This window comes from Petromyzon marinus, chromosome 37, assembly GCF_048934315.1.
Source record: "Petromyzon marinus isolate PM22_M1 ecotype Great Lakes invasive population chromosome 37, UKy_Petmar_22M1.pri1.0, whole genome shotgun sequence".
Classification (NCBI taxonomy): Eukaryota; Metazoa; Chordata; class Hyperoartia; order Petromyzontiformes; family Petromyzontidae; genus Petromyzon; species Petromyzon marinus.
The window spans coordinates 20,750,065-20,763,701 of record NC_133703.1 but is presented as its reverse complement, the minus strand read 5'-3'; the positions used below and the strand labels follow the sequence as shown (position 1 = coordinate 20,763,701).

Here is a 13,637-nt window from a genome sequence, read left to right as displayed (position 1 = left end):
CGCGTCTCAGCTCTCTCGATCGTCGCCAAGCTCACAGTGTTCACGCACTCGTACCCTTGGTTCACTACCGTTGATTTCAGACAATTTGTCAGCGTTTCTCCTGTGATGTGTTTGCTCTAAATATAGAGAGAACATCTGGACTGATACCAACCTCAGCACTCACCCTCCCCCTCAACAAATCTCTAATAATAATACAATCTGAAAACTATACACTTGGCCTTTAAAAATGCAAAGGTTGAAATGATAAAACTAAAAAGGGGTGAAATATACATCATGCAACATTTCCGGCATGACACTTTATGACCTCTATCTAATAGAACATAAACGCAAAACTCTGTCCTGTGTCTCCACGTATAACTACAAATGTGTTAGTCCATCAGCCCATTCACTTTCCTAGACTAATTCTACCAAGCAAAGTTTGTTTACGTAACCGAACTCAGCACCGGTTTCCATTTGCTGGGTCTCATCAGCAGAGGCAGGCTCGTTCAACAAATGCCCCTCGATTTCCACGTGTTATTGGCAAGAACTCACCATCTAGACTTTGAGGCTCATGTTCAATGACAAAAGCCATAGTTTTATAGGTGATGTTAAGTTATATGCGAGAACACAGAAACGGAGTTCTGCCTATTCACGATTCTACCCATAACGCTCCACGGCAAACGTATAACGTGTACGCTCTTTGAAACAGAAAAAGTAGTGGTAAACCTGAAAACGTTTGTAAACTTCACGCGGGTATGACCACGTATGTGCGATTTCCACCACCGGTCATTGCTTCAGTGAAGTCACGCATGCCATCACACGGCCCGTATAAAGTTTACATATACGAATTCTAATCGAGGCTGCGGTAAACCTCCAATGCATGGTAAAAGAAGTTTGGTTAAGCACTGGGATGAGTTTACAAGAGCTTTGTCTACTTTGATGTATAAGACAGCGTTTCTCCTGTATTCTGATACTTGTATTGACCATTCATTACATAGCACAGTATAAAAAATACTCAAAAAAGAATTGGCCTAATATCCCGAAGCAAGACCCTTGTGAAACTCAGCGAGGTGTTTTTCTTTCTCTCCTGGATAAATAAAGGACCGCTATCATGATTATATACAGTATACAAAATAGTGGTTGTCCTGTGGAGATGCTAGTCCCTGACATAGCAATGTAGAATTTCCACCACTGGCTTAAAACGTGCCATTGCAAATAAGCACCATCAAATACTCATTTGAGTACGGGGACACACAATTGGAAGCAAATATACGTATATATATTATACAAGGTAAGACAAATGTCAGGAACCATACGTCTGTGCTTATATATCGTTGTGGAAACAGTTCTGTCTTTTTGTCCTTGTTAGTTTGCATATCCCCCACTATTGCAATGTTTTGTAACTGCCACCACTGCCGGCGTTCTTGGGCTGCGGTTGTCCTTGCAACGACGGAGTAATGTAGCTCAATGGGGCCTCGCGAGCTGAAATAAAGTCTGAGCCAGAGTCTGAATTGTCATTTATAGCAGATGCTTGAATTGCAATCAATAATAAGGCCACATTCTCAGCTCTATTTTGAGTTGATGGTCTAGACAAGGTTGAGGAGCACAGTACATGCAATGTAGTGGCAACGTGATCAAGTCGTGCCTTCCTGCTGTTTGTTATTTATAGATGCTTGAACTGTGCACCAATTGCTTGTGCACGCATCTTACGTTTCACACAGGACACTTGAACATTCCTCAACAAGTCCACGAGGACCTCAACAACACGCTCAGGTCGTGCTTTCAATCAACACACCGCTGTGGTTCCTGACTTTTGCCGCCAACTGTATATACGGGGGCGATCCATTTATAGATGGCCCACCAAAATAGGGAAGAAATTTATGGAAAAAATAATAATTCACGTCCAAGCATCGACATGTCTGCCACCAATCGCAATACACCCTCCACTGGAACACTTTTTCCAACATGGCCGGTCCGATTTGTTTACCGCATCCGATGGGTGGTGCGTTAGCCGAGGTCAGTGGGGTATCTATAAAGGAATCGCCCCGGATACATCTGATCCGAGTCAATGAATGCGTCCTTTACTTAACTAGGCGAGAGCCGGCTGAACCAACGAGAGGAGCGTTCGAGCGCGCACTGCGATTACAACCGCCAACGGATTCAACTCGAACGCTATCTTGTTCTGGAATTGTTACCACGTTTGCATATTCCACCCGTTTTAGAGAGAGGGAGAGAGAAAAGAGAGAGCGAAAGAGCGCGCGAGAGCCAAGGTGTGAGTGCGAGCGAGTGCGTGCGTGCTAGTCTTCGTATTGACCCTTGCGCCAGCGACTTCGTGCGGACAGCGTCGGAGAAGTGACGCCGGGCGGAGTGGCGAGAGGCTTTTACGCCGGGAGGCTCAGCTTCTTGCCCTTCAGCACTGCAACCCAAGGAGAGGGGAAACAGCTCAGCACGTGCTCATGCACTGCTCTTGTCGTTGCTCGCCGTGGCGAGCGCGACGTCAGTTCACCCATCTCTCCATCGCACGCAGTCACTCATGTACGGCCGAGTTGACATAAAGGACAGGCAGGACCGAGGTTCAGATCACAACCGTCAAATGATGTTGTCCCAGGTCCGGGAATTAGCCCTGGTACTCGCGATCATAGCGTGGGGGCTTCTCAAGGTATACCCGCTCGTATGGCTTGGTGGGTGTTCTCCTACATAAAGCCAAACACTCATTCAAAGAATTGGCCAAGTATCCCGATGTAGCAGGGCCCTCCTTAAAATAAGCCTTGGTGTTTTAAAAGGCTTTTTTTCCTGGGCGTACAGCAGAGTTTTACAGACATATATACATCCACACATAGATCGGTTGCTTATCATGCAGATGCAGTTCAAAGACAAAGATCACCTGTATAGCCTTAACAGACTTTTGGGGGCAAGTGCCGCTCGTGAGTAGCACCTACGAAGGCCGACATGGCGCATGAGGGGGTGGGTGGCCAGCACCACGTCCGGCCATCTTTGTCTCCCTAGTGGGTCTCAAGGTTTCATAGCTCGGCGGGTTAACCACCGTGCCACCGCACACCCACACTTGTCCTGTATCTTCCCCCGCCGCCCCCTGCCTCCCCCTACCTTTGGTGACGTAGAGATAGAAGAAGTCGCAGTAGAGGATGGTCTGCACCACGCCCGCGACAATGGCGATGAGGTCGAAGAAGCCCTCGAAGTAGTAGCGCCAGATCCAGTTGAGGAGGTAGAGGGCTCGGTAGAGGCCGAGGGCGAAGAGGTAGTGGCTGGTGATGGTCTCCGCCTCCCCGGTCTTGCTCACGAGGAAGAGCTGCGGCAGGATCGCCACTGACTCAAGGTAGATGGAGAACGTCCACAGGATCTGCCGGGCATCCACGCGCAGTCAACGGACTTTAGCGTCGTTATTGTCATCGACATCATCTATTAAACCGGGTCCGCAAGTCAGGTGAGTTGATGGTCGCAGCCGGTGGCAACAAATGACATGAACAACGCGACGTTAAATGTGGTTTCTACACTTTAAGTCTGCTCTGAGAAATCAAGTGACGGTCGTGCGACAAACATTACTCGTACATTTAGAGTGGGTGGGAAAGCGCTGCCCCTTTTACTGTGTAAAGGAATCTCAGAGGTAGCTCTATTATATCCACTTCCATGGGCCGTTCTCTAACACGAAGCGTTGCAAGGTTCTATGAGAGTTCTGAATAGACCCTTCGTCTCAAAATGTGGCACTGATAGGGATAAGGGATTGTATAACATAAATATTTCATTTGCAAAATGGCACATAATCTTTACAACTGCTTTGTGTTTAGATTGTTGTCCCTACCCAGCACTTGGGATAAGCACGGTTAGCTACGTGCAGTGTCAAATAAGTTCAACATACATTCATTTGCAAACTATGATTGCACACCTTTCCCCCCCCCACCCCCCGAGACCAAAACCCCGGACATATTTCTCCGTCAGCCCTAACGCCTATCAAAACCGCTGCAGTATACCGCAAGAGGGTTCAACTCAACACCGGTGCCACACCTCGGCACAAATCCACTGCTGCCACCCGGACCGCGTGAGGGACCCAAACTCGGAGAAGGTGGCAACCCCCCCCTGGTGCGATGCCCAGGGCCGCCCTCACTCACCTCGAGCAGAGAGAAGTCGTGGTTGACGAGCACCGAGAGGCCTCCGATGGGCACGACCAGGAACTCGACGCGGAACGTGTCGTTGTTGCCGTCGTACGTCGCCTTGAACTTGTGGTAGATCATCCAGAGCGTGGCGTAAGCACAAGCCATGTACACAACCTACGAAAGTGCGCGGGCGAGCGAGCGAGCCATCGAGTCAGCCATCGAGTGTACGCGCGTATGTGTGTTGAACTTCTTTTGCACCGTACGTAGCCAACCGCGCTAATCGGAGGTGAGTGAATGAGTGAGTAAGCGAGCAGAACGAAATCGAAATCTCTCCGTCTAATTCAGCTCGAGCCTCCCGTGAATCACGTGGCTTCTGCGTGGCCACCCCACTCTTGGATCTCTCCTCCCTCTCCATGACGCCCACTGTGAAAACGAACGCCGCTCTATGCAGCGGCGTCGGGGCCCCAATGAAGCCTCCTCCTCCATCTTATCCTCCGATTAGCACGGTTGGCCACGTACGGTGCCAAAGAAGTTCAACGTACATGCGTACATCCTCATCTCTCCCGACCCTCTGCTCCCGTTTCTCCATTCCTTTCCCAATCCTTTTTCTCCTTTTTCCGATTCTTTCTCTTCCCTCTCCCATTCCACGTCCTTTTTACCCATCCGTCTCATCCTTGGCTCTACTCCCCTTCCCGTGGTGGTGTGTCACGAATCAGAAAAAAAAAGGTTGTTTGCAATAATAACACTAATATCACGCGCACGTAGGTAGGATCCTCAGGCAAGCTGGGGGCATCACTGACCTTCATGCTGGTGTTGTAGATGGAGATGAAGGTGGTGAAGAGGTCAAGGTATCGAGTGGTGAACACCAGAGCGAAGAGGATCTGGCTCTTCCCAGAAATTCCTGTTTGGGATATTGCGAATGGGCCAGAGGGAAAGGAGAGAAATAATTCAAACGAATCAAATTACTCGATTGGAATCTGCGTTGCTATCATCGACCCCCCCCCCCCACTGCAAAATACTTGGCAGAATCCTCTTTGAAAAGTGCCGTGAGACTTTGTGCTGCTTTCCTGCGTGAACAAGCATAAAAATTATTTCAATAAATAACTGCATTTGCAACTACAAAAAATGTTGCTGCCACTTTGCATACACACCACGTCATTTATATACATACCACATCCACCACACCGCACATCACACACCACCACAAACCACCATACTCCCCCGCACACGAGCGCGCCTCCGATTAGCCTACGGTTGGCAACGTACGGTGCGAAAGATGTTTCAACATGCGCACATGCATGCATGCACGCACCGCCACACTCCACCACAATCCACCGCACGTGACCGCACACCGCCAGACACCACCGCACCACACCGCGAACCACACGTCACACCCCCACTGCACAGCTGTGCACGCATGACAGCGGCCGCGTAGGGGTGACGTGTCAATCGGGGGGGGGGGGGGGGGGGGGTGCCCAGCAGCCACAATCGCGGCGCGCACATCCGCGTACCGAGCTCTGCTCTTGGCGAGCACTTTGCACATCTCGATAGGCTCCGTGCCTCTGGGCTGGGTGAAGTGCGCCTGCAGCCAATTGAGAACTTGTGAGGTGAGAGGGGTGGGGGGTGGGTAGAGTTGCGGGGTCGGGGGGTAGAGGGGGGGGGGGTGAGTGGGTCCTGGAGGCGGCGGGGTGGTGGATGCCGGCGTGGAGATCGGAACGCGTGACGGAGCCACGCGGGGTCGCCCAGGAAGGGGGCGACCGCTGCCGATTCGAATCCGGGTTGGAGCCCCCCCACCCCTCGACCCACTCCCCTCTCCCCCACTCTGAGCACAAAGCCCAACAACTGGCAGGCACCGCCCAGCGAAACACGGAACGTTGGGACAACGTTGGGCCGACGGTTGCAACCACACGCCAACGTCGGCTGAACGGTGGTCGTCTCTGCCACAGCAGCAGCATCATTATCAGCCATGGTCAATGCACTGCTGGATGGAGGCCTCCCTAATCCGGAACCAAATCTCACGATCTCACGAAGCAACAATCCGCATCTACACGCGATTTTCATTGCATCACTCCATTGGAAGCGTACCATTCGTTGGCTGCCACTCTGCTATCATTCTTAACCATCGTTTCAGCGACGTGTCCTGCCCAAGCTACTGTGTATGACGTGTGAAGTGTAGCAGTGTGCGCCTGTTGGTGAGAAAATCTCACCAACATTGTTGAGAGACAGAGTGGTCTCTGATGAAGTCTTTAGACAATAGACAAGACGGTCTCTGACGGGGTCTCTAGACAATAAGACAGCCAGATAGGTTCTGATGGGGTCTCTAGATATGACACATAGCCCTATCTCTAATTGGGTCTCTACACAATAGACAGACCGGTATCTGATGGAGGGGGGGGGGTGTCTAGATATGACACATAGACCTATCTATAATTGGGTCTCTATGCAATAGACAGACCGGTCTCTGATAGGGGGGTCTCTAGACAATACAGTATATGATGGTGTCTCTAAACAATAGACTGGGAGACCGGTCTATGATGGAGTCTCTATGCAACAAAATACTAAAGCACTGAATCAGCCACTCTTCAGCAAATTTAGACATTATTTTGTGAATGTGATCTCCTGTTTTGACGTCTGTGTTTAAAAAACAGATACGTTTGATTGCTAACAACACTTGCTCACCTTTTCCTAAGGTTAATGATGTGTGTGTGTATGTGGGTACTCGCTAACAGCACTTGCCCCAAAAAAGTCTGCACGTCGACAAGGAGGACGGGGAGTGGGAGGGGATCCTTTGTCTTTGTCTGTGGGTTGAGGGTTGAAGCCTTTGAGAAGAGTTGCCACGTCAGACCGTGAGAGTCGGAGAGCGGTGACGCCACCTAGGGAGCAAACTAAGCAAGGCCACGTGTCTAAGTGTATACGTGACGTGTGTGTGGGGAGCGGTGGTGGAGCGGTTAGCGCGCCGCGCTACGAACCTAGCAAACCCGGGTTCGATTTCTGCTCACGGTCAACGCTAGTGACGGTTATCTGAACTTGTCCCGGGCCTCCTCCCCTAGGTCAACTCAGCCTCAAATGAATACCTGGTGCGGTGTGTAAACATCGCCACTGGGGAGACAAAGGCGGTCGGGCGTGGTCCTAGCCACCCACCCCCTCTTGTGCTGTTCCGACCTTTATAGGTGCTCGCGAACAGCGCTTGCCCCAACAGTCTGTTAAGGCTATACGGGAGATCTTTGTCTTGTTGTAAGTTTGTATGTGATGTGTGTGTAAAGGTATGTACTCTGTATGTGTATGCAGGTACAGTATATATAAGTACTGTATATAAGATATGCCAAAGACAAATATCACCCCTTTAGGCAGAAAAGTATTTTGGGGCAAGTGCCAGCACCACGCCCGGCCGTCTTTGCCTCCCTAGTGGATGTTTACACACTAAACCAGGTACTCATTTGAGGCTGAGTCGACCTACAAGACATGCACACGTATATACATGCACCTACATTATAGTAATCAATTTACTAATATATACCTACAATAAAATACTGTACAGAGTACGTACGTACGTGTGATTACACGTTCACGAACTTACCCACACTTTCATATGCACATATACTTTCGGAAATCATAATCGCCATCAGACACGAAGTAGAGGTGACGCACCTCGGCATCTGTGCCAGGCTAGGTGCACAATGAGGCTATTACGTGAAGTGTAGCAAGGCTCGATCCTGGCGGGAGGTCACGTGACAGACCCAGGTGCTTTGGGTTGACTGAGATGACTGGTAAGATGCACCACCTGTGCTCCCCCACTATACCCTCTTGTTGCGTTGTATCTGCCTGGCGTTCCACTCGTTGTTGTGAGCTTCGCTCCTCCGTCCTCCGTTGTTGCTGGAGGGCGACTGCCTCCATCCTCCCAGGGGCGTCCTTCACGAGCCTCCTACACAGAGGCCGATCTTGACATCGCTGGTACCGGTCATCGGCAAGTCCACTCAGATCCATATTCTCCGTGCCACATCAGCTCCATCTCTTTTCCAGCCCGTGCCGCGCCCGTTTAGCCCTGTCTATCTGCCAAACAGAAGCTGCTTGGGCATGCGGTGGCTCGGAATGTGGGCTACTTGACCCAGGCAATGCAGCCTTGCCTACCGGACGAGCTTACCGATGGGACTATGTGCAGACCTTTCAAGGATCTGTGAGCTCTTTTATACAATCCAGTCTGTTTTGACCCAGGATGGGTCATAGCAGGATATCCTGAATACGGCGGGAACTGATATACTTTTGCAATTTGTACTTGCATATTTGATTTTTATGTTAAAATTTTTGTTTAGTGACCCACTTACATTTCCTAAGCTTTGCACTCCTATCGGTGTTGGTAACGTTGTTGTAACTGACTCCCCTACTGGACATCTGTGAAAAAAAGCTTAATGGCTCATCGGATTTATCCAATCTAAATAAAGATTCCGATTCACTTACATAAATACACCTGCATACACGTAAAAGACAATACATGCACCTACACACATACAAACTTACACGCCAAACACATCGTCGACAGACAGAAGCAGCCACTAAGTGGTAGTGACATAACCAGAGCGTTTGTGCCAGGCTAGGTGCATTTTAAGGCTATCACGTGACGTGTCAAAGGCACAGTTGGCATATCAGGGGACAGACCCAGGTGCCATGGGTTGACCAAGATGACTGGCACCAACCCCAACCTTAGATCCCTGCTGTGCCAACACATATACACAGTATATAAACTTAGGGTGGCACGGTAGCAAGACGTTAACTACCTCGCCTGGTGTACATGAGTTCGTGAGCACGATCCAGACCCAGATGCCTGTAAGTATATTTGGAGTTTGCATTTTTCTTCCTCTGTCTTCCCGTGGTCAAGTAGTCCTCCGGTTTTCCACATTTAGAATCAACACGTGTTTAGAGATACTTGTCTGCTGATATGTCTACATTATAAGCCACTTCGTTGAGCTATCATTTGTTATAGCCAGATCGCTTCTGAAAAAGCCATATAGTTCAGTGGGCCTTACCTGCTAAAATAAAATAACAAATATTTATAGTTTAGTTTACATTCACACAACAATCGCATTCATTTGCCTGCAAGCATTGGGAAGGAACGATCCAAGTTTCCGAGCGATTAGACGATTTGACACGAATCGATTTTTTTCTCTCAAAAGAAATACCCGCGGCAAACGGGAGCGCCTTTAGTGGCTAAGAGCAATTGAAAATTGAAATCGATTAAGCGCGTCATAAGATCGTGAGCATTTTTAATCGATGCATCATCAGCATAAACACCAATCAAACCATAGACGTTCACAGCCGCCCCGGGGAATATATTTTCCGCAGCTGTTGTGCTGACGTGGAGTGTGATTCAGCCTACATTCTCCTCCACGTGGCTAATTTAGATGCCAATCACCGCCCCATACCTTTATTAAAAGAGCCATCAATAATAATAAATTGACAGAAATGTAGTGATGATACTACAGTGCATGAGAAATACACTGTGCAAACCAAACCGACAGGCTGGTATGCATAGGGATATATAGTATATATTTTGATGTACACGTTGGTTGTATTTTAATTATTTCTTCTGGATGAAACGGGCAAAAATTAAAATAAATGTACGTGAATAAATGTATAATCATCCCGGGAGAGCAATGGTGCACGGGGTAATCTCACTCTGCTACGAACCAGGCAGGCCACGGCCCTATCCAGGGTTTGAACTCGCATAAATTCCAACTGTGAGACGCTCGCTCGCTTCCACTGCTGAGCTCCATCTGGCCTGATAGTGGGACCGACTGTAAATTCGAAGGGACCCCGGCTACACTGTCGACGTGTGGTCACGAATGCCACTGATGAGGGTCTGGATTCATGGGAGGCAGAAACCGGAAAAAACCCACCACTCATAGAATGTAAACCAAACTATTTTATTTTATTTTACCAGGTAAGGGCTTACCGAGCTGTACGGCTCTTCTTTTTCAGAAGCGACCAGGCCATGATTGACAGCTCAACAAAGTGACTTATCACGTGGTCATTTATCGCAGCAGCCACATACACACTCGAATGACACGTCAATTCGAAATGTGGAAATGAAAAATCCACGTGACCACGGGGAGAACATGAGAACATGCAAACTCCAAATTTACAGCCATAGGAGTGGGTGACCCTCATCAGTAGGGTGTAGCCCATTAAAGCAAATATCTCTGGGTTGTGTGGTGCTGCGAGGACCAAAATCCAAACCACGGGTGTTTAGTTGTCGGAGGCGCACTGCGATACCAACCCAGCGGCCACGCGAGTTAGATTCCTGTTCACGACCAGTTACAGTGGTCAATATTTGAACCGGACCTAGGCCTCTCTTGGGTAGATTCAGCCTTAATTGAGTACTTGGTACGTTGTGTAAATGTCATCAAAGGCGGCCGGGCGTGGTGTTGTTGGGCAGCCACCGCCCTACTGTGCCGTGCCGGCTTTAATAGGTGCTCGCTAACAGCCCCGGCCCCAACAGTCTGTTGAAGACTATACGGGAGACCTTTGTCTTTGTGTTGTACTCATGTGTGGCTCACAGGGTCAGAGTTTTGATCACGGGGTGATTTAAAAAACAACCTCAATCCCCTTACTTTCAGCCCTGTCTCATAAAGAGCAGTCGACCTGCACACTGATATATGGCCTATCCATCCCTGGGTGAAGTTCAACTTGTGCTACATGGGATTTATTATTTAGAATTGATTTATGTTAGTGCAATATTATTATTATCGATTTCTTGTGTGACTGGCACAATTATTTTTTGTGCGTGTTCATTTATTATATTTCGAATCAACGTGCGTTCAGAGTATTTGGCTGATGCTATACATTTCCACATGATAAACCACTTTCGTTGAGCTATCATTTGTGACCAGGTCGCTTCTGAAAAAAGAGCGATATAGATCAGTGGGGCCTTACACCTCGTGCATAAAAAATATTTGATTTGCTTCGTTCTGCTGTACTTGTTTCTCTTGTTATTTTTATGACTGCCCAGGTCAGTAAGTTAGTCACTCTTGTAAATGTAGTTTAAAAAATATATATAAACAGTTTATATCCTGGTTTCTTGAGTTCTCATTTTGGTAAAACCAAATTAAACTTGAAACTTGAATCCAACCAAGGAGAGTAGCACCTATGAAGGCCGGCACGCTACATGGCAGGGTGGGTGGCCAGCACCACGCCCGGCCGCCTTTGTCTCCCCCAGTGGCGATGTTTACTACACACCGCACCAGGTACTCATTTGAGGCTGAGTCGACCTCGGGGAGGCCCAGGGCAGGTTCAGATAATCGTCACCGGTGTTGGGCCCAAGAGCGCACTTAGAAAACAAAAGACACATCCACACACTTACATGCACACGTTTACATACACACACGGACAGCAAAATCACATTAAACTAAACCCGCTTAGCCAGTTTCCAAGCGACAGTCGACTCGGAATCTATTCCTACTGCCTTGCCCGGAGAGACAAAGACGGCTTGGACGTCCCCCCCTCCTCCCCCCAAAAAAAACAAGACCCTCGTGATTTAAACTGCAATGTGATGTACGCGGCCCTTTGTCAATCCGCGTGCTGGAAGAAGGCCATACTTCACCACGCTGGTTCAGCGTTAGGCGGGGGGGGAGACGTGGGAGGTGGTTGAGTCAAATGTCAGCGTCCCCGACTCGGTTCCAGCAAAATAACGGTCCTCTCAGAGGCCTGTGGCGGTAATGTCCACGTTACTGCGGCAGGGGCCGAGTTCGTTCGCTCTGACCTCAATGAAAACGTCACGAACCACGGCAGATGGACCAGGGGCCAGCTGAGCACCCCCCTCCTTGACGGCGCGCTGCGCTAACCACTGCGCCACCGCTCCCCCCCCCGCGATATGCAAAACCTTACACGTGTACACATCACGCCTCCAGCAGTTAACACAGCAACTGCACTCGTTTACACGGGTTTTTTTTTCTAACACGAAATGGCAACGCAACAATTTCCGTACCACTTTTAAATATTAGAGGCACATGATGAGGTTATTCTGGTTTGCAGTGCAACTCCCAACGTACCACCGTTACACTTGCAGCAAAGTGATACAGTATACCGTGTCAGCGGCTATATCCTGTCATGGGGGTAAGATCTGCTGTCTGTCCACGCGCCTTGGGATGAAGAGGTGTGGGGGTGAGAGACAAGACTGTCACCCCAGTCACCCACAACTTGAGGCTACCGCACGCGACCTGCCCTGCCTGCCCCTATGGCGAAAGATGTCGGCCACGGGACTGCCCTGGAAGTTGCATCGTAAAAGCACGCGAGCATCAATTCATCTCGTTCGGAATGGCCCTCAAGCCACATTCGGGGTGGAAATTCCACATTGCCATGGCCGGGGATGGTTAGCTAAACCAACACCGTTGTCTTCAAATCGGTACCTATTTTATCGACCCCCGCGCCCCCCCCCCCCCCCCCCGGAGCGATGATTGATCGTGGATTGTCGAGTTGAATGAATTTACTTTCCCGGCCCCGTGTAGCCTTAACAGACTTGTGGGGGCAAGTGCTGTGAAGCGAGCAGCACTTACTGAAGGCCTGCACGGCCCCACTATGGGTGGGTGGGTGGCCAGCAAAGCAACCACGCCGGGCCGCCTTTGTCTCCCCATTCAGCGACGAATTAATTTTACCTTCGCCAGCGCCGCAAACTACCGCGCAAGTAACGGGAGAAGGCGACCCGACGCGTTGCGAACTCACCAGCGCACGACCTCGTCTTCCATATCTTGATGAGCAAGATGATGATGGCGAGGAGGTGGGACAGGTCACCCGTAAGCCTAAACACGTTCATGATTCCGCCGCCGCCGCCGCTGCCGCTGCTGATGCTGCTATCAAAAGTGACAGATCAGCTGATAAGAAGCCACTGGGGTCAGTGATAGTCGGAGCAGGGTGATAAAGTGATGGACGCACACTTTAAACGCACACGCCACCACTTAAAACAACCACGCAGCCTTGAAACGCGAGCAAAAAAAAACAATCGTACGGACAGCACAGGCAAAGACACACACACACACAGCCAGACAGGCGGACAGGCGAACTGTGCGTTACGGTGTTGGTGGTAGTGGTAGAGGTGGTGGTGTGGTGGGTAGCGGGGGGGAGGAAAATATGGCGCAGCCGCCTACGTGGCGGCTTGGGAGGAGGAGCCGGGCAGGCGGGGAGGGGGGTGAGGGTGGGGGGTGACGAGGGGGAGGGGTGAGGAGGGGGAGGGGTGAGGAGGGGGAGGGGTGAGGGTGGGGGGTGACGAGGGGGAGGGGTGACGAGGGGGAGGGGAGACCAAAGACACAAATCCCCCGTGTAGCCTTCACGGACTGTAGGGGCAAGTGCTCTTAGCGAGCAAGCGCCTATGAAGGCCGGAACGGTACACGGAGGGGCTGGGTGGCCAGCAACCACCCCCGGCCGCCTTTGTCTCCCCCAGTGGCGATGTTTTCACGCACCGCACCAGGTTACTCATTCGAGGCTGAGTCGACCTAGGTGAGGCCCGGGACCGGATATCAGATGATCCGTCACCGGTGTCGACCCCGTGAGCGGGACTCGAAC

The 13,637-nt window shown here is 50.2% G+C and overlaps 1 protein-coding gene across 1 annotated transcript; it reads right to left on the bottom strand.

Moving 5' to 3' along the window:
* Positions 1-2,095: 2,095 nt before the first annotated feature.
* LOC116949648 (ER lumen protein-retaining receptor 2) lies at positions 2,096-13,186 on the bottom strand. Its single transcript, XM_032967196.2, has 5 exons — positions 12,801-13,186; positions 4,889-4,989; positions 4,104-4,262; positions 3,085-3,337; positions 2,096-2,395 (listed from the first exon to the last, which is right to left on the bottom strand). The coding sequence occupies exons 1-5, from the start codon at positions 12,889-12,891 to the stop codon at positions 2,361-2,363; spliced, it is 639 nt and encodes a 212-aa protein (XP_032823087.1). The 5' UTR covers positions 12,892-13,186; the 3' UTR covers positions 2,096-2,360.
* Positions 13,187-13,637: the final 451 nt, after the last annotated feature.